Below are 27,807 nucleotides of genomic sequence, written 5' to 3'. Positions count from 1 at the left end.
AGTATATGCTTCAATATTTTTATATTAGACGTTAATTAGTTACCATAGAATACAGTGTGTAAATGTTGTAAATGGCAGATACACAGACAGACCCCCAGATTCGATAGAGTGCAATTCATAACAAAAACGCTAAATAACATTCAGCAGCATTTTTCTTTCTTATCTCATCTCATCTGCTCTCGAATAAAGGGATAGAAAAAAGCCCAGGTGACAGAGAAGTAACCTTTGGCACTGGCCAGAATCCATGCAGCTGAGAACAAGAGAAAGAAAGAGAGAAGCACACATACTTGGCATTTTCAGTTTATAATATTGTATTCTTCTACTCATACTGTTTATTACCGGGACATCAGGTTGAGTGCAGCATTAACATACTGATATAATAATATCATAATGATTAAATTAGATGCTGCATTTTTAACCGTATGTGTTTATGCATGTATAATTATACTTCACCACATGCTTCTAAGTCAGGAAAAAGCATTCACAATATCCTGATATGTCAAGTTATAAAAAAGCCAGTTATGTGCATCTTTAAGCTAATGTATGCAGAAGCATGAACATAGTGTACATGGTTCAAAAAGATGCTGTTGGCTGGCTGTACAAATTTTTGGATTTCATATTCCCCAGTTGGTAGCTGCAATTGTCAAGTCAAGTTTATTTCTATAGCGCTTTTCACAATGGACATTGTCTTAAAGCAACTTTCACAGAATTTAAGAGTTAAATTGTCAGAGGGGAAAGTAGCTGGCTAGTAGGTAGGAAATGGCCAGGACTAAATTAAGATTATTGATCTATGTGTATAGGGACCTTAAAACAAATGTTTTACAGTAAGGTATCTATACTTTTATTCAAGTATGATTTTCAGGTACTTTTTACACCAGGCCTCCTCACCTCACCTGACATCAGCACATGAACTCACTATTGCTCTTCTTGCTGAATGATTCCAGAGGAGTGAAGGTTATTATAACTGTGGTTTACAATTGTCATGATCAAATATTCACACCATCTCTATATTAAAAAAATCAAATATCTTCTTCTTCTTCTTCTTCTTCTTCTTTCGGCTGCTCCCATTAGGGGTCGCCACAGCGGATCATCTGTCTCCATACCACCCTGTCCTCTATATCTGCCTCTTTTACACCAACTACCTGCATGTCTTCCCTCACCACATCCATGAACCTCCTCCTTGGCCTTCCTCTTTTCCTCCTACCTGGTGGCTCCATCTTCAGCATTTTTCTACCAATATAATTCATGTCCCTTCTCTGCACATGTCCAAACCATCTCAATCTCGCCTCCCTCACCTTCAAAAAATCAAAATCAAATATATGATAAGTAAAAAAAACAAAAAAAATTACTGAGTTCATTACTGTAGTTACATAAGCTCATTGGTAAAAATTATTTTTGTTACACAGAACTACAGAGAAAGCCTATTGTAAAATAGCAAAAGTCTAATTTATTTATAATCAAGATTTATTATAAAATTGTATGTAATTGGAATGAATCGAGTTTTTGAGGGTTTTTAGGAACCACGATGAGCTGAAAGATTCGAGTAAAAATATACGTGTGTGTAGTCCTGGATATGGTTACTGTCTGTTTTCTGTGACGGGATGTTTATTTGGATGGAGTCATAAATGTTGCAGTGCTGAATACCCATCAGATTTCTTTTCGGGTTTCTGTTTCTGGATATTGTTAACATTATAAGCTTAATTTCAACATAAAAAAACAACAACAAAAAAACTAAATCATGTCAGTATGCAAACAGAGGTCATTGGCTAACTCGTGGTTATTGCTGTTTAATTCAGTCTGGATTTATTAATGACAGGAAATCTTTCGTTGCCTGATTTTTGTTAAATTAAAGTAAAATTTCTTCAAAACAAATAAATAAATGAGCGAAATCATCCACCCTTTTTTTTTTTTTGCTGGATGTATGTACAGTAGTAGATTATTTGCAAGCAAAATTGATCAGTTTCAATCAGTTAAGTCGAAGTTCCTTTAAATCAGAAGATGGACTGGTCCCAATCACATTCCTGTGTCTATGTGTGTGTGTGTGTTTGTGTGAGAGATCAGACAAAAGTAGCTTTGTGCTTGCTCTCAGATGAGGCTGGAATGTTGGCCGGTTCGAGAGCTTTCACAGGCAGGGCTTTGTTCGAGAGCTGTCCTGATGTCTGCCACACTCCTCTTCTGATTCTCACCCTTCGATTCCTCATATCCCCTATCTGCTTCTGTACAGCCGACTTCATCCCTCCATCCAGAGGTCTGCTGTCCTCGGCACACACTCCATCCACGTCCAACACCTGTCGACTGGGGAGAGGCGTGCGTTTAGACCCGTCTCTGACTCTTGGAGGTGGAGGAGGAGGGGCAGGGGGAGGAGCAGGGGAAGGAGCAAGGGGTGGAGCAGAGGGCGTTCTCTTCTGGGACAGTCTGGAAATGCTGCTTCGGTCTTTTTGCCTTCTTCGTTCTCTTCCTGAAAAAAGCAGTCACGAGCAGACAGGGAATATATTCAGGCTGTTAGTGGAGAGGAAATAGTGCATGTCTTGAAAACACAGAACATTCTTCGATCACTAAGGTGGAGAAAGTTTATGTAATTGAAATAAATTTTACAAAGTATATATACACCTCCAAAAGAAAGATACACATTAAAGGTGCACCCTTGAGAGTGGGCCCCAGTGACAAAAAAAAGTACAGTCTACTACCTTTGGTTTGTGTACAGTGTTCAGAGGAATATAGAATATACTATATATCTCGCAGCACATCTTTGGGTCTTAATGAGCTAATAAGTGATAGCAAAGCAAGATCGACGCTTCTGATCGAACTCAGGATCACACAACAGGGCAAACATTTGAATGCAATGTAAGCGATGTAAACATATTAACTTGTTTGTATAGAAAATTAAACGTTTCAGGAGGCATGGATTGTAATACACTCATTAGCATAGCACAAAGAGTTTACATAACACCACATAACTTATCTACAGTGTGTTATTCAAATGATCTGAATAAATTAATGCGGTCTGGCAACCATTTTAAGCAAGAAAAAAGATTTGTGCAAAAAAGTATATTTTTTATCAATTTGTGGATATTATACGATCTTTTCGTATGTAAGCTACAATACATGTATAGCTACAGTGCTAAACTGAAGCATTTGCTCAGCTAATAGCCATGGTGGATTTGTTAGTGTGTACATGTGTGTCTCAAAGAGAGAGTGTGTGAGTGTGTACATGTGTGTCTCAGAGAGAGAGTGTGTGAGTGTGTATGTGTGTGTCTCAGAGAGCGTGTTAGTGTGTACATGCGTGTCTCAGAGTGAGAGTGGGAGTGTGTACGTGTCTCAGAGAGAGAGAGAGTGTGTGTGTGAGTGTGTACGTGTGTCTCAGAGAGAGTGTGTAAGTGTGTACATTTGTGTCTCAGAGAGAGAGTGTGTTTACATGTGTGTGTCTCAGAGAGAGAGTGAGTGAGTGTGTACGTGTGTGTCTCAGAGAGAGACTGCACGAGTGTGTACGTGTGTGTCTCAGATCGAGTGTGTACGTGTGTTTCTTGGAGAGAGAGAGAGAGAGAGAGAGAAAGAGAGAGTGAGAGAGAGCGAGAGAGAGAGAGAGTGTACATGTGTGTTTCAGAGAGTGTGCGAGTGTGTAAGTGTGTCTCAGAGAAAGAGAGAGTGTGTTGTGTCTGAGAGAGAAAGAGTGTGTTTGTGTGTGTGTGTGTGTGTGTGTGTATGTTTATGTGAGTGTGCAAATGTGTTTCAGAGAAAAAGGGCTTGTTTGAGCGAGAAAGATAGTGGGCGTGCGTGTGTGTGTGTGTGTGTGTGTGTGTGTGTGTGTGTGTGTGTGTGTGTGTGTGTGTGTGTGTGTGTGTGTATATATATATATATATATATATATATATATATATATATATATATATATATATATATATATATATATATATATCAGGCATAACTTTATGACCACTGCGCCGGTGAAGTGAATGACACTGATAATCTCTTCATCATGGCACCTGTTAGTGTGTAGGAAATATCAGGCAACAAGTGAACATTTTGTCCTTAAATTAGATGCGACAGAAGCAGAAAAAATGGACAAGTGTAAGGATTTAAGTAAGTTTGACAAATTGTGACGGCTGGACAACTGGGTCAGAGCATCTCCAAAACTGGGTCCTGGGCGGCGGAGGCTCACTGATGCACATGCGGAGTGAAGGCTGGTCCGTGTGGTCCGATCCAACAGATATCTGATATATGTAGCTCAGATTGCTGAAGAAGTTAAGGCTGTTAATGCTAATGCTCGATAAGTCAGAACTGTTTTGGCATAAAACCAACAAAATATTAGGCAGGTGGTCATGTTATGATATATATATATATATATATATAACATATATGTGTGTGTGTGTGTGTGTGTGTGTGTGTGTGTGTGTGTGTGTGTGTGAGAGAGAGAGAGAGAGAGAGAGAGAGAGAGAGAGAGAGACAGAGAAAGATAGATCTTTATTTTGTAATACTGGTTTTAGCTTTGGTTGTGAATTTGACTTGACTTTACAATAGTCTGGTAATGGAATTAAAAATCAGTACATGCCTGCAAGTGTTTGGCCGCACAGTGTGTGTGGAATCAAATAAATCTAGTCACACTCACCTCACACAGAAAAGCAGACAGGCAGGAATGTTCATATTCATCTACAACATCAGGAACATCCACACACTGCCCTGAAGGCCAGAAAAAAGCTGAAGGAAATGAGAGAAACTGACAGAACAGACAGGAAGAACCCCGACGCTCCAATCCATTTCAATGCAAAAGAAAATGTCATCCGAATTTACTGCAGCGTGTCACTAAATGGACTCGGGCACTGACTGATGTTTGTGCTGCATTAATTACCGAGCCATCACTCTCCCAGTCACGAGATGAGTCTGAAATCACACCGATGCCAAACATGGTGATGAACTCCTTTCACTTGGCATGAAATCTGTATGAGGAGTGTGTGTATATACTTGACATAGAATGGAATGAAAGACTTCACCTGTAGAGCCTCTGTGGGATGAGTGTGTGTTGAGTTTGTAGGTCTGCGTAGGTGTAATATATGGAAGTGCATACATATTTATTTCAGGTGAAATGGACTAGGATTTAGATTTAGCCACACTGCCCCCTTGTGGTGTGTATCTGCAGGAAATTGCATTCGTTGCAATGCTTGAATTCGGAGCAATCGTGAGAAAAGTAAGTATTAACTGAGTCGATGTGAAATGCTTTTGCAGAGCAAAAAAAAAAAAACCCGATTCAGACATGAAATCACTACACTAAACACTTTACTTTCAGTACAGAAACACAATTTTTTTCTGACAGTTTGTTGATGTGAAGCAGTTTAATCAGGCCACACTTCTTGCCATGTCCAACAGGTGGAGCCATGTCTCTGCTAAGTACCTACCTCTCACTTCATAATGCTTTGATACCCTTTTTGAATTCTTTTTTTGGGATCTACAAGAAGCTCTACAGGTAAATCGGCGATTTGCCTGATTATATGATTTTAATTACTTTATAATACACTTCTTTTGCTGAGAGGGGGGGCAATGGAAAGGTGCAATTGCATTAGAGAAGTAAAGAAAAGATTAGAATATTTAGTATAAAACAGTATCTGTAAGAGTGAAAGGGAAAGTTTATAAGACTGTGGTGAGTCTTCGAAACGTCCTACCTGCTCGATCCCTCTAATCACCTCATTTCCAACCCCTTTTTTAAAAGTCAGGAGGTGGCAGAGTTGCTGTGATTTTTTTAATCCGGAGGGAAGAAGATGGACGGGATTGGAAATGAGGTGATTAGAGGGATCGAGCAGGTAGGACGTTTCGAAGACGAGATGAGAAAGGTGTGATTGAGATGGTTTGGTCATGTGGAGGCAGCGGTGTGACAGGAAGGAGGAAAAGAGGAAGGCCAAGAGGAGGTTTGTGGAGGTGGTGAAGGAAGACATGCAGGTGGTTGGTTTTAAAGATGCAGATGTAGAGGTATGGAGACAGATTATCCACTGTGGTAACCCATAACAAGAGCAGCCGTAAGAAGAAGAGGATAATACACTTATTTTGGATAAAGAAGCAATGAAACATCTATATTTTACTTCTCAAGAAATCCACATCCTTATCTTCATTATGATGCCTATCCTGTAAACTTTGAGTTAAAGAGCACACATTAACTAACACTAACACTCAGGGTCTATATCAGGGGTGCCCAATGTTTTCCACAAAGGGCCAGCATGGGTGCAGGTTTTCCTTCTAACCAATTACGAGCCTGAATTAATTTCATGAGATTTAAACAGGTAGAATTTGGTGTGGACCTGCTTGGTTGGAATGAGAACTCGCACTCACAATGGCCCTTTGTGAAAAGGATTAGACACCCTGGTATATTTAGAGTCAACAATCTACCTCGCATATTCTCTCACTGTAAGAACTCCGGGAAAACCCATACAGACACAGGAAGAAACTCCACACACAGACAGTAGCCCAAGCTTCAGGATTGAACTGGAGATCCTGGAGCTTAATAAAAACCTATAAATGTCTCATGTCCAACCCTTTTTTACCTCATAATCATGGTAAGATTTGAATGCATGTGGATACTGGAAACCTGATCAGCACCTCTGTTTTATAACTTAAAAACACAGGTTTAATCCTGAATTTTTAATGAGGATTTATTTTAGAGCCTGTGAGATGAACTGCAATACAACATCAAGCTAAAAGAACCCTGAAACTGGTAAGGAGGAAAAGAGGGCTCACTTCTGCTCCGTTAAAAAATGACATCCAGGTCAAAGTCATTCACCAAACATTGGAAAAACATTCAAAATGTCTAAAATAAGATGATTAATTATACAATAATAATTATATAATCGTTTTAAACAAGTGCAAAAGTGTTTTGAAATGTATGCTAATGACAGATTAAGGTTTTTGGTTCGATATGTGATGTTTCTAGTATTTAACATTAGTGTTTGAGGGAACAAGTCTTTCGAAACAAAAAGAAACCTTGTGACAGCCATGGACTAAAAATACACACTGTATAAACAAGAGCAAACATTCATGATCTGGTCTGGGTCTATCACAAGATACTAAAAAAAAAAGATAAAAATAAAAAAAGCAGCTCACCTGACAATAAAAATTTCCTGGAAAAAGGGATTGGTAGCGCACAGGAAGACGCTAGTAATAGATTCGGGATATGACACGGCATTTATTCACAGGAAGGCGTATAAATCGGCCTGAATGGCATTTAATAATTCAACAGGAAAAGATTAAGCTCTAAAGTTAGCAGCTTTTTAGTGGCTGATTATTATTTAATTGCCCTAGACTCATTTTTTGCCCTGACGACTAGGCTGCGTATCAAAAAATGTACTAGCGACCAGTTGAACTAAGCAAAGTCATCAGGAAGAGCTCGATTTCCTCCCTGAATCGTATTTGCACTCGCCCTAAACCCACTTCGTTTAAAATTCAGGCTCGGAGTTTTGCCTAGCGTTACTGTTTCTCTGTCATTCAGCACAACTGCTCCAAACAAACAGGCTTCGAGAAGAGTAAAGAGAAAAAGCAGAAAGAGAGAGAGAAGAGAGAGAGAAATGAGACTACAAATTCATCATCATCATCATCATCATCATCTAGTGTGTTTAAAGAAAACCTGGACATTTCTGCTGTTGAAGAGATCTCCTTTGCTCTGTGCTGTGAATAGAGAAAGAGGGAGATACAGTGTGGAGGATGAGAAGAAGCAGTGAGGAAGTGAACAGGCCGCGTTTGTTTAAACCCAATTCCAGCATCCTAATTAAACAAAGAGGGTCTAAGCAGCCATTCACTTCATCTGGGCTTTCAGGCATAGCTAATGCAGAGAAAGAGATAGAGTGTGTGTGGGTTTGATAGAAAGAGAAAGTGTGTGTGTGAGAGAGGGACCGAGAGTGTGTTTGTGTGAGAGAGAGAGTGTGTGTGTGTGTGTGTGTGTGTGTGTGTTTGTGTGTGAGTGTGAGTGTGTGTGATTGTGTGAGAGAGAGTGTGTGTGTGTGTGTGTGTGTGTGTGTGTGTGTGTGAGAGAGAATGTGTGTGTGTGTTTGTGTAAGAGAGAGGGAGAGAGAGAGAGAGAGAGAGAGAGAGAGAGTGTGTGTGTGTGTGTGTGTGTGTGTGTGTATGTATGTGTGAGAGATAAACAGTATGGGTTTAACAGTAGAGAACAGATAGACTAATATAGGTGTATTATAAACAGTGTGAGTAATAGGGTTAATAGAGTAATAGAGTTGAGGTTCTTGCTGTGAAATCAATGTACAGTAATATATATATACAGTGAGGAAAATAAGTATTTGAACACCCTGTTATTTTGCAAGTTCTCCCACTTAAAATCATGGAGGGGTCTGAAATTGTCATTGTAGGTGCATGTCCACTGTGAGAGACAGAATCTAAAAAAAAATCCAGAAATCACAATGTATGATTTTTTAACTATTTATTTGTATGATACAGCTGCAAATAAGTATTTGAACACCTGAGAAAGTCAATGTTAATATTTGGTACACTAGCCTTTGTTTGCAATTATAGAGGTCAAACGTTTCCTGTAGTTTTTCACCAGGTTTGCACACACTGCAGGAGGGATTTTGGCCCACTCCTCCACACAGATCTTCTCTAGATCAGTCAGGTTTCTGGCATGTCGCTGAGAAACACGGAGTTTGAGCTCCCTCCAAAGATTCTCTATTGGGTTTAGGTCTGGAGACTGGCTAGGCCACGCCAGAACCTTGATATGCTTCTTACAGAGCCACTCCTTGGTTATCCTGGCTGTGTGCTTCGGGTCATTGTCATGTTGGAAGACCCAGCCTCGACCCATCTTCAGTGCTCTAACTGAGGGAAGGAGGTTGTTCCCCAAAATCTCGCAATACATGGCCCCGGTCATCCTCTCCTTAATACAGTGCAGTCGCCCTGTCCCATGAGCAGAAAAACACCCCCAAAGCATGATGCTACCACCCCCATGCTTCACAGTAGGGATGGTGTTCTTGGGATGGTAATCATCATTCTTCTCCCTCCAAACACGTTTAGTGGAATTATGACCCAAAAGTTATATTTTGGTCTCATCTGACCACATGACTTTCTCCCATGACTCCTCTGGATCATCCAAATGGTCATTGGCAAACTTAAGACGTGCCTGGACATGTGCTGGTTTAAGCAGGGGAACCTTCATTGCCATGCATGATTTCAAACCATGACGTCTTAGTGTATTACCAACAGTAACCTTGGAAACGGTGGTCCCAGCTCTTTTTCAGGTCATTGACCAGATCCTCCCGTGTAGTTCTGGGCTGATTTCTCACCTTCCTTAGGATCATTGAGACCCCACGAGGTGAGATCTTGCATGGAGCCCCAGTCCGAGGGCGATTGACAGTCATGTTTAGCTTCTTCCATTTTCTAATGATTGCTCCAACAGTGGACCTTTTTTCACCAAGCTGCTTGGCAATTTCCCCGTAGCCCTTTCCAGCCTTGTGGAGGTGTACAATTTTGTCTCTAGTGTCTTTGGACAGCTCTTTGGTCTTGGCCATGTTAGTAGTTGGATTCTTACTGATTGTATTGGGTGGACAGGTGTCTTTATGCAGCTAACGACCTCAAACAGGTGCATCTAATTTAGGATAATAAATGTAGTGGAGGTGGACATTTTAAAGGCAGACTAACAGGTCTTTGAGGGTCAAAATTCTAGCTGATAGACAGGTGTTCAAATACTTATTTGCAGCTGTATCATACAAATAAATAGTTTAAAAATCATATATTGTGATTTCTGGATTTTTTTTTTAGATTATGTCTCTCACAGTGGACATGCAGCTACGATGACAATTTCAGACCCCTCCATGATTTCTAAGTGGGAGAACTTGCAAAATAGCAGAGTGTTTAAATACTTATTTTCCTCACTGTATATATATATATATATATATATATATATATATAATTTTTTTTTATTATTATTATTAATTTAATAAATTCTTTTTTGATATTTAAAACAGCTTATATATAATGAAAATGATAGGTGGCAATTCCACAGTGAGAAATAACCTGCAAACAAAAAATATAGTAATTACTATTATTTAATATTTTATTACTATTATATAATTTTTTTATAGTTTATTTCTGTGAAACTGCCAAATGACCAGAAATAGGTACAATTTGTTTATGAACAATTTTCCCTGACACTGAAGTATGTCCCTTAGGAAAGTAGCACAGAGTTGTGATGTGGTTTGTGTAACACAGAATGTTTCTTCCGATTCAGGACAAATATTTTACAAAAGTAATGCAATATAAACGTTTTTTCCAGAGCGCTGTTGATCTCTTGGTTCTGATTAGCCGTAGCGTTCTGTTTATTATTCAATAACAGCAGCTTCTATTCAGGCTGCAGGACACAACAGGTTTCCATTAAATCTGTCCTTTTTATTTTTAGTATATGTATGTGATTTATATTGTTTATGTGATTCACTTGCTATTTTTTTATATATAATTTTATGTAAGGAGTCTCCAGTTCCATTTTTTTTTTACTTTAATTTGTGCAACATGGGTCTCCAGGATAAATGGCTTATGTCTTGATAACATGATGACCTGCTTTTATTGTCTTTTTGAAAAAATACAATCCCAAGCATGCTATCGTTGAAAAATTATATATTCCTGGGTGGTAAAAGTAGTTTTTTACCACTATGCAACAGGCCAAACTGTACCACCACCATCATAATTTTTTCCTGTAACAGGACCCCATGTTACTACAAACAGCTATTTACTACCTACTCTGTGCATTTATTCTGGACAATGTGCACATAATGTACAGTAAAAAGGAATGAAAAGTGCAGGGAAAAAAGACAGAGACCAGAAAAAAGGAACACACAGTACATTAAAACAAAAGATGTCTGCTCTAACATTTATTGAACTGTATATACAGAATTGCAGAAATATGGCACAGACCAGAGTGGATCGTCATCTCAACAAAAACTGCTACAGGAAACGTGATTGCATCTCAGCATCTACAGCAAAATAGCAGGCGATTTAACAACCTCGGATACAAGCTACAACCTGTACACAGTTAGTATTTCTTTGCCATTTAGTTAAAAACTAATTCTGCACACAAATCGTATAAATTAATGTCGTCTGGGTTATATTACATAATAACATTATGATGGTGAGAGAATGTTGACTGAGTAAACATGGTTGAATTGCTTGTTGGAGGTAACAGACTGGAGATGTGTAAAGAACGGAATCTGAGATCCTGTAAGCAGGCAGAACGGAATTCAGGGAAGTGTTCACCACAGAGATTTAATCTGTGTCTAGAAGTGGGTTTATGAGGAATATGTTCAGATCAAATGTATGTATTTGGTCAGGTGTCACCATCTTAAAAACACACACAGACAAAATAAGTGATAGCAGATGTTGGAAATGTTTTACAGTGAGCTGTTTACTCGTGGCAGCCTGCAGGCTAAGTAACGGCAGTGACGTTAGCAAGTTTCTTCATCAGCGGCACAAAGTAGAGAAAAGGCCCTCATGCTCATATTTAATGTTTTAATATTTAAGGTTCGTTCAACCTTGTAATGACCTGAGGCATGGAAACCTCAACCATAATCTATTTTCGTATATCTTTCCCGCCAAACGCATTGGGGAAAAAGAAGAAAATACACACCAGTTGCTTGTGGACAGTATTAAAGTAAATATCATTTGTCACGTTACTTAAGTAGCTTTTTAAAAAAACTGTACTGAAGAATATCCAAAGACTTTGACTGTTTTGAACTTGTGATTGTCGCTTGGTGGTATTTACTTAACACGAACATACAGTTCAACAGCAAGCAAAACATTTTCAGTTGAATAAATGACTCCTAAATCGAACTTGCCACAACACCTTTGGCCTTAATTGTGTGAAGTTGTTGAAAAGAAGGTTTTGGGCTCATGATAATTTGAATTGATATCAATCAGTGTTTGACTCATTAATATCATAATAATATGACTAAGAGTAACATTAGAGTCTTTTCACATAAAAGTCGTGTGACAAAAATTATAATAGGAACATTAGAAGCTAAATATATCGTAGTACTTTGGATACTCAAGTACATATAAAGGCAAATACTTTTTCTCAAGTAAAAGCACTTTTACTTTTAGTGTATCTCTACTTTAACTCAAGTACATGGTTTGTGCACTTCGTCCATCACTGTTTGCTTGATATGAGGCTTGTAAAGCAAAGACTGTATTCAAAAAAGAATATAATCACTAACCAACCTCTGGAACAGTGCTTTTCTCTGTTTCAGCGAAATGTCAGAAATTTGCAGATGAAACTTAATAATCTCTTCTCGTTAGAATTCTAATGCAGCTTTCGATTCAGGAATTTACCGTTACAGTAACTCATGACGACAGCTTTTGTCCCCAGTCTGGTTCTGCACCTGTTCAGGCCTGTCATGACAATTAGGCAGGAAGCCAATATGCTATCATGGGTGTCAATTCGTATGATTTTTTTCAATCTAGCTGACAAATAAAATTCCCCAACATTAACTCCTTTATACACATCCATGATTTGTCATTGGATCCAGTCTTGTATTTCATGGTCTCATAAAGACATAATGTCATATTAATTTTTGTTATTGACGAATATGTTTTTAAAAGTGAATAATAAGCTGAGGTTTTGAGCGGTTAATAAGAAGAAGGTGAGAGCCAGGCATAGCAACAATAAAAAAAAAAAGTCAGGAGGTGGTGCAACGTTTTTTTTTTTTTTCTCACCGCTTCATATTCGTTCCTTTACACTTGTTCTAATTCCTTTCGTTTTTTTGCAAGAATGTGTACACTCCCAAAGAGAGCGTGATGGTTGTAGTTAACCACAATCGGACTGTTTACAATCATCTTCACTGGGCTTCCGGTAGAAGGGAAGCGACAAACAACTGTCGTGTTTGTGTGCGTCATATAGTGTGACAGCAAAACAAACAAACTGGACATACAAAACCTTTCGAACGAAGGTAATCAAAGCTTGTTGGTTAGCATATATATATATATGTCTCTCTGCCAATAGTTCGGTAAAGTGCTTGTCGTGGGTGACGTATGTACAAAGGGACAGTGGCGGCTTTAATGGGATTGGGCAAAGAGGAGAACAACAGCAAGTCCACAGCACTCGATAGAACACACGTGGAGATTTTCAGGAAGAACATTAGAGGAGTGTGCAAGAGGAAAAACACAGGTCACACTGGAGAGGTACCTGGCTGGGCCCAGCTGTCCTGGTAAGCATTCTCTCTGAGGAGGCGGGGTCGGTCTGGGGAGCGAGGGAGGGGCAAAGGAGACGGAGGGAGGAGCAGGCTGTTAGGGATGGCGATATCGCCTTCACCCACCAGCGTCAGGTCCGTACCATGCTCCTCTTCCTCCACTGCTTGGCCGCCGCACTGTCGCTTCCATTCTCCGTGACTGTGCGAGATAGGGGAGAGGGTGGGGCCAAACGTCGCATGCTTATTGGGAGCAGGGTTCCTATGGAGTGGTATAAAAGCTCTCCGGCTGCCTGGCCCTTCCACACCCGAATCCAAGCTCTGTGTCTGGTGGCTGGCGCTAAGAGCAGAGCCGTTCTCTCTAGAGCGGGGACGAGGCTTGCGGGGATCAGGGGCGACTCCGGGACTTGTGTCAGGGTCAAGGCGCAGGAAGTCAGGCAAGACGAGGTCAGATTTGTTCAGCAGACCCCGCTGGTCGTCAGCTCGGTTGCTCTGTGCTTTGGATATGAGCTCGAAGAATTCTGGTTTCGAAAAAACACAGCTTTTTAAACCACCGTTTGGGAAACAAATTAATGCATTGATACTATTCGAGAGAGAGAGAGAGAGAGAGAGAGAGAGAGAGAGAGAGAGAGAGCATTCTTCTGTGAAAGAACATTAGTATTAGGTTCGCTGTGGTGTGCTAGCATTAGCTCAGACTGGTTAAGCAAAAGATGTAGCCAAGCAATATAAAGTTAATTTAAACAACCGTACAAAGAAAGGAAAGGAGGTTAGATAGAGGGCAAGGAACTTTACCTTCAGCTTCATCTATATTAAGCTTTTTCTGTTTTCGCTTTTCCACCTGGGCCCTGGTTTTGACAGTCGAAGCCTTCCCTGATGATCTGTCTTCCGCCTGAGTGGTCACAATGAGAACGGGGCACGTTAGGGATGGGTGCATGAGGGCTGAAGTTGCTAAGGGTCTTTTTCCACTGCACAAACTACTCACTACTAAGTGCCCCGTTTACTTGCTTTGAGGTACCTGGTCAAATTGGTAGGCTGGGGGTGGTGCCACCAGAGCTGTCTGTTTCCCTATCTAACTCGAGTCTGGTTTACCTTATGCTATACGTAACTCTTCGATCCAATAGCACCAAAGCAGCCAGAGCAACATGTTAGACTTTGTAGGTAAAACATTCTGAACAACTGGTTAATTGATAACTTCATCCTTGTTGAACTTATCCATGGAATCATCATGCAGGGGTAATGAATCAGTCGCTTCCAGTGTTATCACTGAGATCATTAAGCCGTCTCTCCAGTGATTCGGAAATAAACTAGAACTCAATGTCCTACAATTGTTGTTGTTTTTTTTTATTATTATTATTAGGGACAGTTCTTGTTTTTTGACTGAGCAGTGGAAAAATGCCCTGTGGGAATTCTACTTTAAGAATGGGGGAGATCTAATTCATAAGGGGGCAGTAGACTTTTTCTTGGACTTGCATCCACATACACATTGAAAACTCTAGTGCCACTACAGTCGCTGCATGAATTCAGATCTACTCCACCGAAGCACAGCATAATAACCACCACCACCACCACCACCGACAACCACCACCACCACCACCAAAGTTCTCGTTGTTTCGCAATCCCGCGCTAGAATTTCAGGTAAATTAACCTCAAGTGTAGGCAGAGAGCACAAATGAGCTGTAGGACTGCTGGAGAAAGAGTGTGGTTAGATCATCCACAGATCCAAGAGGGTCTTGAGATACACACACAGCCTCAGGAAGACAGAGAAGAGGTGGAGGGGGTGGCCATGCACAGATTCCTCCACCACACAGGCCAAAGAGTCAGACAAGTGCGACAGAAAAGTGTGTTTTCATACACAGTGGTTATAGAGAGCTATATAACATGTGCTTACTGTAGCAGACTGACTTCGTGCGGACAGTGGCGGCCCGTGGCTTTTGGTCAAGGTCAGTTTCTGTTTGTCTGTAGGGGAGGAGCAGAACGAAGGAAGAATGAGATCAGATAGAGGGCCTGGTGTTTACAGAGCTGAAACAGATAAGCATACAAATTTAGAAAGGAATAATGGATGATAAGATGGCGACTTTTTTTTTTGCCTTTCCTCACTAAACAAATGATTTACGAAGAATCTCGTACCCAGGATTAGACTCTATAAAAAAATAAAAAATGTTCATATCTCCTAATTATATCATAAAACAAATTCAAGTTTTTACTATATCTTAATATATTAATTTAGGATTAGAGTTAAAGGCAGGTATAGACACAAAAAAAGGAGACAATGATAAACTTTTATCTTATATCTTTTTTAGAATAAATACCAGTCATTTATTCCCATTGGTTTGTGGGTGAATTCTTTAATCCACTAATGATATATATAATTTTATATATCTTCTCAATGCGAGCATGCCCATCCAACTTATCCCATAGTCTCTTAAACTCAGTTCTCTTTTACAATCATACTCATGTTCATCTTGTTCATTCTGTATTTGCACATTACATTGTCACTGTTACTATTTTTGGTTTGTTATTGTCATACCTTATTAAATTCTATACAATTTGTACTTCCCATCTGCACAGCAAAAGATATTTGCACTACTTTTACTACCACTTTATTATTTTCTAATATATTTTCTCATATTTTCTCTTTTTTTACATTTACAATACACACTTAATGCACAATTATTTGTGCAGCCGATCAGGTTTACGCTTCACCACAAGTTGTATTCTGTATATAACTGTTTGAAAAATAAAAATTCTTGAATTGTGACTCTATATTTGTAGCTGTGATGACAGTTCTTATTGTTACACAATATCATTTCTTAAATTCTAATTTTGTCACATACACATTCATACAGAGTATGACATAGTTAAATGCTTTTTTTAATTGCCGACTTGTAGAAGGAAATACAATATAAAGATAAAAATAAGCGTAAAGTAACATAAAAATAAATAAAATAAAGTATAAAGGTATATGAAAATATAGTCTGACTATAGAGAATAAAGGTAAAGGATAAAAAAAAACATGATGGATATAGACAGAAGTACAGATTAAAGTGACCCAGTATGATTGTCATTAAAGTGTTCATTTGCTAGTATAAAAAAAGTGAAATTGTATGAAGTAATAAACTATAAAGTGACACTGTAGTAGTCTAGTACAGAGTTAGAGTGGCTACAGAGTCAGAGTGAAACAATGCCATGGCGAACGCGTGCCATAATTAAAGCTAAAGGCGGTCCAACAAAATATGTGACAGTTTTGGTGATGTTCCTTGCATCTGGTGAAATTTAGAACGATTCACAAATGCTAAAATTTTCTTGGTTGATATGTCTTACCTTTTGCAGCGCCATGCTCAGCCATCTCCAGCACCACTCTGAGTCCATCCAGGTTGGAAATGGGCAAGCCCAGGTCCAGCGGCTCCTTCTCCCCACTCTGTATACACACACAGACACAATCACACACTCCTTTATAAACAGCATTAGACTGACTCTGAATCATCAACTGGGAAAAATGATGATGGAAGCAGGCACGTACATTTTGTGTGTAATATGTCAATGGGTAAAACAACTCTTCTGAACAGAAGCATGGTTCACCACAAGGTTAACTGAACAGACAGTTAAATACGCTTCACAATTTTATAAAAGTATTTCTATACTATTCACGTTGCTTTAATAGTCAAATTAAATATGAAACATTGTGTTTTACATCTTAACCTGTGGGTCGGTCTTCGTGAGTAAACTGTAACTGTTATGTGAATATTCTGGAAAGCGCCAGCAATCAGAAAACTAAAACGCACTCTCTGTACATCATTTATCTTTCCATTTTGTCTATTTTAATGTGGGGGAAAAAAATAGCAATATTTAGTCATTTTCTCCAAACTGTTTAATTCATAAAATTACATACCGCAATTTCCGGACTATTAAACGCACCCAAATATAAGCCGCACGCACTGACTTTTACAAAGATTTTTATTTTGAACATAAATAAGCCGCAGGTCTACACTGAAACTAATGAACTTTACACAGGCTTTAACGAAAGACAGTGTCTGTAACACGGCTTGTATCTAAACAGTAGCCTACCAAGAAAGCAGCTCAGAACACAGGTGAAGTGTGTTTTTTTATGCCCGGTTGTTTTCAGCATGACGAATGATTCACATTTCCTGTAGACAGTCTGAGTGAGCGGCAGGTCAAACGTCAGAGGAACCTCATCCATATTTATGATGTGGTGCGGCCCGATTCAGTGGGAGCGCATCTGATTTAATATAAAGAGTTTCATTGGTTCACCTGAACCCGCTCTGCAATTTCATTGGATTAATGTTATGGGGCTCAGTTTTTTTGGCTTAAAGCTTGTGAAACCAGGAAAAATCCAGGAAAAATCCATAAATTAGCCACTTCATTGTTTAAGCCGCAGAGTTCAAAGCGTGAGAAAAAAAGTAGCAGCTTATAGTCCGGAAAATACGGTAAGAGTATTCAAAACCCAATAAAGAGATTGAAGTAGTTGAGCCCAAATTAAAGTTTTTTTAAAGAGTGACGAGAAAATCACCAGCCACTTAAATGTCATGAAGCTATTTAAATTCATATTATTCATTATATTAATATCTACAAAAAAAAAATAAAAATGCTGAACAACATCAAAGGCAGATGTTGAACTACACCGACAGCAGATCATTCAATATGATACTCACAATCCTGGCTACCAGGTCTCCTAAGTGCAGGCCGTATTTAGCCACCACTGGCCTCAGCACCTCGGTCACAGGCTTGGTGGGTTTAGCTTTCAGTCCTACGGAGCGGTTTATGGGCACCAGATCCAGCCTGAGGGAGCAGGGAAATACCCTGATTATTTACAATACATCATAAAGAACATTAATACGCCACAGGCTAAACCTTGCACTCTAACATTGCAATATAGATGAATAATCATTTCTAAAAGCGAATAAAGTCGATAGATTGAAGCGAGTGAGCTGTGTATACCTGAATAATGTACGTTTTTCTAGTCGCAGGTCTCGGGAACACAGCGTCATGCAGTCCTGGTCTAATACTAAAGGCTTTACACACAGACAATGCACACTATTATTACACAACACAACAGCAGAGGATTGGATATCGCTTAGAATCACGCAAACACACCCGGAACACTCACACCATCACATCCACTTCGGTTTAGTACAGAATAAAAAAAATATATAATAATAATAATACAAATAATAATAATTGTTACATGTGCAATTACTTGTATAACTGTATCATTGACTTTTTCTGCCATCTATTTGCTACTGCTACTATTTCTGTCACTGCTGCTACACATTACATACAGTATATCTCAAAAAGATTTGAAATTCATTGATTGTACAACATCTAAAACTACATATAACAATGTATATATTTTATTTAAAATTTCTTATATTTTATTGTACTCTGATCTTTTCTTAATCTTCACTTTAATTTTAATGTGAGCAACTGCAACTCAACCATTTCCCTGTGAGATGAATAAAGCAGAACTGCAACAATTATTCGAAGAAAATCGTTAATAATTGATAATAAAATCCGTTGTCAACAAATGCCGTTATCAATTAGTTGGGCTGCTCAAGTTATGGTTTAGGGTGACGGTAACCTACACAGCCGCTTGCAAAATTACAGAGTACAGGTCAACCGGGAGCAGGAAAACGTGTGCGTCCCAAGTCATCCAAGGCATGAGAGCATTTTATATTAAAAAAGGCATGAGTGCATTTTATTTTAAACGCAACAAAGAAAACTGTACCTGGAAGTTATGCAAAGCGGAGTTTGTGTGGCATGGAAGTACCACAGTGATGCACACTCACGTGAAAATAAAAAGCACTGTCAGGAATGATGTCAGGAATGATGGTAAAACATCAGCATGGTAAGCAGAAACTGCATAATCCTCATTATGTGAAAATGGTGTAGTTTAATAAAGTGCTATTGTGTAATCTGTTCTATCGTGACTGGAGGGCATCAGGTTGGGTGAACAGCCTGAGAGCGACATAGTAATGGAGTCATCAAAACGCTGCGCTTCTCCATTACATTCTCTGTTTATAGTATTTGTCTACTACAACAGTTAATCTGTTTTCAAACATGATTTACTGCAGCTTTACTATGTTCAAATGCTTGTTTTCAATGTTTGTACATTTAATTTATGCATATATCATTTCATTATTATACAAAATTTTATTAATTATATATTTGAGATGCTTATTTCTTCACAAATGAACAAAATGTCTCTGTATTTTTTTAATAATCAAAACAATGTTATATATTTTATATTGATTTTTTTAGTCAACTTGTCATCTGCAAAATACAATACAAATTGATTTACCTTTCATACTCAAATGCTCACAAGCAGCCACCATAAACCATATATAACTTAATATGTGTCTTTTGCATTTTTCAAGCACACTTGTGTACAATTGAATACACCTTTATACTTATTCTTCCGGTTAGTAGATCATCAAAATAATTGTTAATTAGAATAAAGTATTCCGATTCTTATATCAAACACACAAAAATAGCACTGAATAAAAAAGTTCGTCTTCTGCTGTTACCTTCTCTCCTCCCACCAGGAACAGATCTACAGCTGCCAGGTTGATGCAGAGTTTCTCACACAGGCCCAGCAGAACCTCACGGATGGACACGCTGGGTCTTATGGGTACTGAGCAACACGACCCGTCCGGCAGGTTAATGTTACAGTAACGTACGGCGCGCTCCGATAACGACATGGAGTTACGCGACACCTCTCCCTGAACACAGAGAAAGAACGAGAAGAAGAAGGGAGAAAAAAAAAAGGATCAATATGGTTTACAAGTGTTGGAATGGATTTCGAAATAATTCAATAGCAGCTTTTCGACAATGCTGGAACTGTAAGGACATGCAGATGAGTGACCAATCTTTTATTTGAAAACAGCTTGTGCTGGTATACTATAACAGCAATCCCCAACCTCTTTTGCACCAGTTTCACGTAGGACACACCTTGGTCGGGGGGGTGTCATGCATATAACTAAACGTACCAACGTTCATATTATATTACAATGATACATATTAAATTATTAAATTATTAAATATACAGGTAGTCCCTGACTTACGATATACATATACGATTATACATCTTGAAAATACATAACTTAAAAATATCGATTCAAATAAGTCGAGACATGGCCTATACTTAAAGGTGATGATCAGAATGGGGGAGTAAATTGTAATCTGTTCATCATTGAACAAAATATAGTATTGCAAAGCAACTTACAGTAGCGTAATGTGTAAACTACACAGTATATATGCATGTGGCATGTAGCGTGTGCGTGGCAGCATCCAGCAACAAGGATAAAAAGACAAGAGCTAAAAATTGGGCTCTGAAACACCAAAAACACTAAAAATATACGCTCTAACACATAGACAGCTGAACTCTGTCGACCACTGGTAAAAGTGAGGCATCTAACAAGGTCGAAGGTGCGTACATCCTGGCAGCGTCCCAACATACCGTATCACATATACAGCAGTGGTGGACAGTAATGAAGTAAATGTAATTCATTACTGTATTTAAGTAGCTTGTTTGCGTGTCTGTACTTTACTTAAGTATGTCCATTTGGGGAGACTTGGACTTCACTATATTTTTAAGTCAAATATCTTACTTTTTACTACATTTTGAGTTATCAATCGTTCCTTTTTATTTACAAGTGGATATTAAATTAACTGGTCAAACACGCAGCAGGTCACCAGTCAGGGTCGAGCGTGCTCTGTTTTAAACTTGTTGTGACAAATATACACTTCAGCGTCAGTTCAACAGCAATCAGAACATTTTAAAAGAAAGAAATGATGGAAGAGACTAACTTCGCTAAACCAGGCATGCCTCAACAACCATGGCCTTATTTGCTTATATTACTTTTTGAAGTATTTTTTTGCGCTCATGATCATTTTAATAATTAGTGTTTGACTCATTAATCTTATTCTATTAATGGATTGGTGTGCTATAAGTAACAGTGTATTTTCACGTAAACTGAGTTGATTTAGTAAAGAGTCTTGTGACAAAAATGATAATTAAACATCATAGCCATAATAAATCATAGTACTTTTGAAGGCAAATACTTTTTTTTGTGCTTTTACTCAAGTGAAAGTTTAATGATAGCACTTTTGCTTTTAGTGAAGCAATATTTTACCTACTGTTTCTTTACTTTACCGTCCACCACTGCATATACGCTGCTACGTTGCCTGTCACGCAAAATCTCAAATATTTGTACAATTTTGTCATATTGCTATCATCATTGTAAGATGGAAAAAACGTAAGTCAAATTATTGTAACTCGGGAACTACCTGTATATAGCTAATGAAAATGTAACTCAACTCACGTAGAATCAAAGGGAGCTGTGACTAAAACAAGTACAAGAAATTAGTATAGAAATGGACATTTTCTTAAAAAAATTAAAAATAAAATAAAAAACCCGCAGACAGTGCAAATACCAAATGATCCACTGCCCGGTACCGATTGGTGGACCACTGTTTTACTGATTTTTTTCCTTAAACTCTTTATTCTGTCACTCTCTAATATCTATCTCTCGCATATGTAAACGCAAGCATGAGAGACATAATGTTTGCATCTCCCATGAACAAATATGGATTCTAATTATACTCGGAGAGAATCGGCAGGTACAAGTACCCACATTGCAAATAAAAAAAAAAAGGGCAAATATTTATTGTACCCATTGAAATAATGTGTCAACACTCGAATATGTTGTATTAAAGTAGGTCAGAGGAGTTTATTTACAGTCAGAGGAGTCCATAACTGTAACACATCAAACACAAATAGGTAATGTGCTTTATTCGCCCGCAGGCAGATGGTGCGTGTGGTCAGAAATAGAGCTAGTGGTTCCTCACCTCGTTCTTCCCTGAAGCCGAATTGCCGAGCTCCAGACTCGCGCCAGAAGATAAAGAACCCTGTGACTCTCTGCGCCCATCGTTGCCTGAAAAGCCTGAAGCGACAGCAAACACACAATAATCACACACACTCGTTCAGATCCACTTTTATGTACTCTATAGAGAGATTATCCTAAAAAATTCATAATAATCATGCTCGGAGGCAATACCATGAACACACACACACACACACACACACACACACACACACACACACACACACACACACACACACACACACACACACACACACACACACACACACACACACACACACAATAAATCAAATCCAGCAAAGAAAAAAAGAACACACACAATGTAAATACAAAATCCATCCATTCTTTTCAACTCACTGTACTCTCCCAGGTCTTTCTTTTTGTGTCCTTTCCCAAAACTTCGGTTCCGGGGCCAGGGGAATAAACTTCCTTTCTTTTTATCGCTGTGTTCATCTTTACACTCCTCGTTTAGTGCCTTCACCGATTTGCTCTTCTTCTCCTCCTGCAAAAACCGTTCATCATTTCTGTTATTTTTTCTTTCTCCCCCTTATTTAAATCACTTTCGCAAACAGAGCATATGATAACTGGGTGAGATTTACTTCCCAGACACTGAGAAGCCTTTTTCTCTAAACACACTGTCAGCTCTGGAATGATGAGATGTAAGGCAGAGATGGAGAAAGTCTTCTCAGGCCAAGTCTTTACAACCCTGCTTCCTGATTTGATCAAACTGATAACTCTCAAATCCCATGAAAACGTGAACATCGGGTCATTCCTAGTATCCTTCATCGTGTTAGCGTAGAGAGAAAGCACCTGCAATATATGGCCCTGGAAACGAAGACTTCTGCAATTAACTTTGTTTTCTGTGTAAAGGTGCTGCATTTAACACTCTGTGGTTAAAGTCTCTTTTGTGGGCTTATTGTTGTGTTTTGCAAAACAGCTTCCGGTTCAGATTGCGTAATTTAATACACGACGCCACGTCCCTCTTTATCATCATCAGCACACTCTACTTAGTGGCGGACAGTAATGAAGTAAATGTAATTCTCTACAGTACTTATGTAGCTTTTTCATCTTTTGGGAAGACTTTTACTTTAACTTCACTACATTTCAAAGTCACCACTGACTCTATTACAGGGATGTTAGGGTTTGATCAGATTTGTTGACTGTCCTTTGATAGTCATCTGGCCTAACCATGTTCTTCTGAACATAATCCAACCTCTGTGAGCTTGAGTTCTAGCAGCTTTCCTGACATCTAATTGAATTATAGGAGAATAATAAAACACAGCAAGTGTTGTTACAGGAAAACAATTAACAGCGGGCGTAGTGGTGTGCAGCCACCAGTTGCAGTTACTGCTACCACCCTAATGGTGGTTACAGTATATTCATATAACAGCATATCCCAAAGTATTTCATTCCTCTTATGCAACATTAATTCAATTCTTAGTTACATTTAATGTAATTATGGAATCGCTGTGAAAGTCACGTTCCCAGGAAGAGAGAAAAACCACACAGAAACTGTCTGAGAAACCGCAACACATGCCTTCCGAACCAAAATAAATAAATAAATAAACCGTACCTCTGTACCTCCAGCTTAAAGGTTAAGATGTTGGAGTTCTAATCAGAATGCCCAGCACCACTAAGCTGCCACTGCTGAGCCCTCAACTGCTCATTTGTATAAACGAGATAAATAAATCGCTCTGGATAAAAGCGTCTGCCAAATGAACGTACATACGCGATATTGCCAAAAGCTGGTCATAAGCATGGTATGTGCTTTTTAAGCATCTCATTCTACATTTAGTCCCAATTGGACTTATAATTTACCCCATTCTTCTGGGAAGATGTTCCACTTGATTTTGGAGTGTGTTTGTGGACATTTGTGTTCATCAGCCACAAGGGTGTTAGTAAAGTCGGGTACTGGTGTAGGTGAGGTGAGGAGGCCTGGGGTGCAGTCAGTGTTCTAATTCATTTCAAAGGTGTTCAGTAGGGTTCATGGAGCTCGTTTTCCAAGTTCAAGAGAATAGAAAATCTTATAATACCGCATCCAAAGACGTCCTGTACAATTGTTACCCTTGTTAAATAACACACAGCCATACAAGACCCAGGGTAAGATGTTACTATGGAAACTCAAAGCAAGCATATTAATGCAAACTAGTGATTCACCTTGCAGCTGCACTACTGTGAGAGCAGCTGTTATGGAAAATTGATCAACATGTTCCGACCAATCGGGTTCGAGAATTCAAATGCCGTGGCATAAATGAATAGAAACGCGTGAAAAAGCTGAAACTACTTAATGAGTCTGATTTATCATTATGCTAGGGTAACCTCATCATGCCTTTTGTGCTGAGATTAGAGAGTGTGGATATTCAGAAGCAATTTAAAGACACCAGGTGTTTCCTCCCTGCTGGGCTGCTCTTTTGGGCAGGTGTCAACGCTCTAAACGAGAAGCCCAGGACTTGAGCCCCTTGAAAACACAATTAAGCAATAGAAAGAATGGAGATTGGAACCAAATAGATATTGCGGGCAGCAGCCAGCGATGTGAACACTGTGAGTGCAAACATACTTAAAGTTGTGTAGTATAAACCCTGACCCCCCCACCCAAAAAAAACAAAACAAAACTAAAAAAAACAAAGCTTACACCAAATATTTTAGTGATTTTAAAACTGCTCTTACAAACGTAATTTTTCCGGATAGATTGTATATGATCTCTTTATTTCTTTGTATGTATTCTGTGATGTTTATTGACTTTTTTTTTTTTTTTTTACTTTTTTTTCTTATTACTATTATTATTATTTATTATTATTTTATGTCTTTTTTTATTTCTGTGCTTGAAAAGCGCTTTGAAATGTTACTTTTAAAGGCGCTTTATAAAATACAAATTATTATTATAATTAAAAGGTATCTATTTTAGTTAGTTTTACATTAAGCTAACTAACAGGTGACAAGCTAAATAAATATGATGATAAATAAATAAATAAATAAATAAATAAATAAATAAATAAATAAATAAATAAATAAATAAAATATGATAAATAAAATAAATATGGTCTATACAAGGATACTTAGTGGAAGAGTGTGTGTGTGTGTGTGTGTGTGTGTGTGTGTGTGTGTGTTTGTGTGTGTGTGTGTGTGTGTGTGTGTGTGTGTGTGTGTGTGTACCTTCTTGGGTGTGGACAGGTTGGAGCGCTCTGAGCTGGTGCTATGTTTGGACGTGGGGCTGCTGGGGATGTGGTGTGGGTCTGGTAGAGGACGTCCCTCTACCTCAGCCAGCATACACTCCTGATACAGGAAGGACTTCAGGAAGCGTGTGTAACTGTCAAACTTCATCAGGTTAAAGATCTGCAGAAATGAAAAAAAAAAAAAAGGCAGAATGGAGTAAATGAATGTACCAAACACAATAAAACAGCTGGAGACTTTCTGCCTTCAGTACAGAAACGATGATGGCCGACACTCGGTCTCTGAATGCGCTAATTCTGCTCGGAGATAAGAGGCTCCTTTTTTGGACAGAACAAATCTCGCATTCAGAGCAAGAGCTTGGTGAAGTTTGCAGTGCGCCATGCCAGGGTATCGCTCCTGGGCTTCCAGAAACTTTTCTCCGTTCCATCATGTGCACTGTGAGTGTCGGCTACAGGGCTCTAAAACATGGAAGGCTATTTACACAACCTCGTGATAGCAGGGTCGGAGGGGTAAGTCTTCTTCTAACGGTGAGAAGACAAACAGCAGACTGTCTCTCCATATGCGGCTTTCTTAATGCTAACACTTATCTCTTACACAAGTGTGCTGTCAACAACACCACTACTCCGGTTCAGCGCTCGCACACATCTCCAGCTCTTCTCATCCATCATTTATTTGAACATTCATTTATCATTCAGCAGCCACAGTCAAAATATGAGGCAAGTTAAGGAGAATAGTGTAATTATGTCTGGAACCACTACCCTGTAAAAAAAAAAAGAAAAAAAAAGAAAAAAAAAGAAGAACAATATACAGAAACCACAAGCACAAGGAGGCATACAATAATTTTTTTTCATTTATTGAATTTTATTTAAACAACTTAATATACGCCGATTTAATCGCTTACTTAATTTAACCAATATAATAATTATATCATTAATGAATTTAATTTATACAATGTTATTTACATATATTCTATTTTGATTAAATATTATAAAATATAATTTTATATATAATTTAACCAAGCAGGCATTTTATAAAAAAAAAAAAAAAAAAGTGAACTTGTGAACTTTTGATGTTCACAAATTTTAACAAAAACGTTAAAAAAGTACAAAAAAAAAAAAACAACAACAACAAGCAATTTTACGTTTTGCATCAAACTGCACCGAACCGGGACTTAAAAACCAGGGTACGGACCGAACTGTGAATTTTGTTTACCGTTACACCCGTACATTAAATTAACTTACACTACTTTTTGCCTTTTGTCACAGAGTGTCAACACCTTCTGGCCAATCAGATGGAAGGATCGAGCAGTACTGTGATATTCAGAGCATTTAACAAAATGATTTTGCAAAACCTTGTGGAAATTTTTCGGACTAAAGCTGACAGCAGCAGCAGTCTAATGAGCTCTAATTACCTCTCATTTCCACTGAGTACTCAATGTTCCGTACTTCTCTCTGGTCCAGGCGTTTATTGAAATGGCATAGTGCTCTTTGTGTGGACTCTTACGTACTTGTAGCTGCTGCTCCTTGAACATGTCGGGCCGTGGAGCGTTGAGGATGTCGTCGGCCAGCTGCGCCTGACTGTCGATGTTGACCGGCGTGGTGGCTTTACTGGACAGGAAGCTGTTGTAGATCTCTCTCGCCTTCTGGGATAACTAAAGGTCACAGGTCATGACGTAGTCAAAAGCGGATCGGCGTTTGCGACGGCCAGGATTTCATCTAGCTTTAATAACACTTATGACTCACGCAGTAAAAAACATTATATTATAAGTACGCGAAAGACGCAAGAGCTTGAATTTCCAGAATGTTTTGTACATGAATAACTCAGGCAAGTGTTTTGTGTGGGAGTTTCACTCAAGCGTTTCGCTTTGCTTCAGGTGAAGGGAAGCTGGAAAGCTGTGTACCTGCTTCTTGTCCGTTTCTGGAACATGGCTGAAAAATTCACACGCTTGCCAGAACAGGATATTCTCCTCACTGAACTCCTTCTTCAGAAACTCCTGCCGAGTCAGAAAAACAACACCCCCTTTAATCATGCAACCAGCAGAGAGACATTAGACCAGCTGTGCTCTTCTTTAGGCAAGCACTAATGGCATGTTTAGAGCAGGCCGAGTTATATTTAAACAAAAATTCCATTCTCAGTACCAGCTCGTTTCTCCAATCTCTTATAAAGCTACTGAAATTGCAATTATTTTTGTTAGAAACATGGCATCTGTTCACTCCTAAAGGCTGTAAGTTCAGAATTAGGGGATTCGAAGGATAAAAGATGTTGGAATTATGTTGGAACTGCGACGTACTGAGAAGTAACGGATGCCGACGGGGTCCTGCAGCAGACGCTCAAAGCAGACGGCCCATGCCGCCACGCGACGCTCTGGGTGCCGTCTGTGGCACTGCACACTTGGGAGACTGGCATTGCTGTTCAGGCTGTTGTCACTGCCGCAGCCCTTCAGATCGGCACTGTTCAGCTCTGCACACACACACACACACACACACACACACACACGCACACGAGTACACAATTAGTGTCGCTGCTGCACATCAACAACAATTGCAACAATAACAGCTGAATCTTAAGCATTCAGTAAATATTCC

At 38.9% G+C, this 27,807-nt stretch overlaps 1 protein-coding gene and 2 long non-coding RNA genes across 4 annotated transcripts in view; 1 reads left to right on the top strand and 2 right to left on the bottom strand.

Moving 5' to 3' along the window:
- Positions 1-1,774: 1,774 nt before the first annotated feature.
- On the bottom strand, positions 1,775-5,486 carry LOC310724634. Its single transcript, XR_014533115.1, has 2 exons — positions 4,607-5,486; positions 1,775-2,458 (listed from the first exon to the last, which is right to left on the bottom strand). It is a non-coding gene; the product is annotated as an uncharacterized lncRNA (long non-coding RNA).
- Positions 5,487-10,812: 5,326 nt separating this feature from the next.
- The window catches only part of rgs12b (regulator of G protein signaling 12b), a 90,280-nt gene continuing 73,285 nt past the window's right edge, over positions 10,813-27,807 (bottom strand). Inside the window, exons 6-18 of one of the 2 annotated variants that reach the window (XM_083538583.1) lie at positions 27,513-27,682; positions 27,123-27,215; positions 26,730-26,873; positions 25,205-25,384; positions 22,409-22,553; positions 22,017-22,111; positions 19,694-19,888; positions 18,108-18,181; positions 17,822-17,948; positions 16,473-16,569; positions 15,040-15,107; positions 13,944-14,040; positions 10,813-13,672 (exon numbers count right to left, since the gene is read on the bottom strand). In XM_083538583.1, coding sequence (XP_083394709.1) covers positions 13,134-13,672; positions 13,944-14,040; positions 15,040-15,107; positions 16,473-16,569; positions 17,822-17,948; positions 18,108-18,181; positions 19,694-19,888; positions 22,017-22,111; positions 22,409-22,553; positions 25,205-25,384; positions 26,730-26,873; positions 27,123-27,215; positions 27,513-27,682 — 2,024 coding nt within the window. In that variant the 3' untranslated portion in view covers positions 10,813-13,133. The remainder of the gene's footprint in view (positions 13,673-13,943; positions 14,041-15,039; positions 15,108-16,472; positions 16,570-17,821; positions 17,949-18,107; positions 18,182-19,693; positions 19,889-22,016; positions 22,112-22,408; positions 22,554-25,204; positions 25,385-26,729; positions 26,874-27,122; positions 27,216-27,512; positions 27,683-27,807) is intronic. The other variant, XM_083538584.1, reaches the window with a different exon arrangement.
- On the top strand, positions 14,486-18,029 carry LOC310724649. The gene is made up of 3 exons (XR_014533129.1): positions 14,486-15,624; positions 15,720-17,000; positions 17,623-18,029. It is a non-coding gene; the product is annotated as an uncharacterized lncRNA (long non-coding RNA).

The sequence above is a fragment of the Silurus aristotelis genome, assembly GCF_946808225.1.
Source record: "Silurus aristotelis genome assembly, chromosome: 4".
NCBI lineage: Eukaryota > Metazoa > Chordata > Actinopteri > Siluriformes > Siluridae > Silurus > Silurus aristotelis.
Note: the sequence above shows the minus strand (reverse complement) of the source record. Positions and strands in the feature narration are given on the sequence as shown.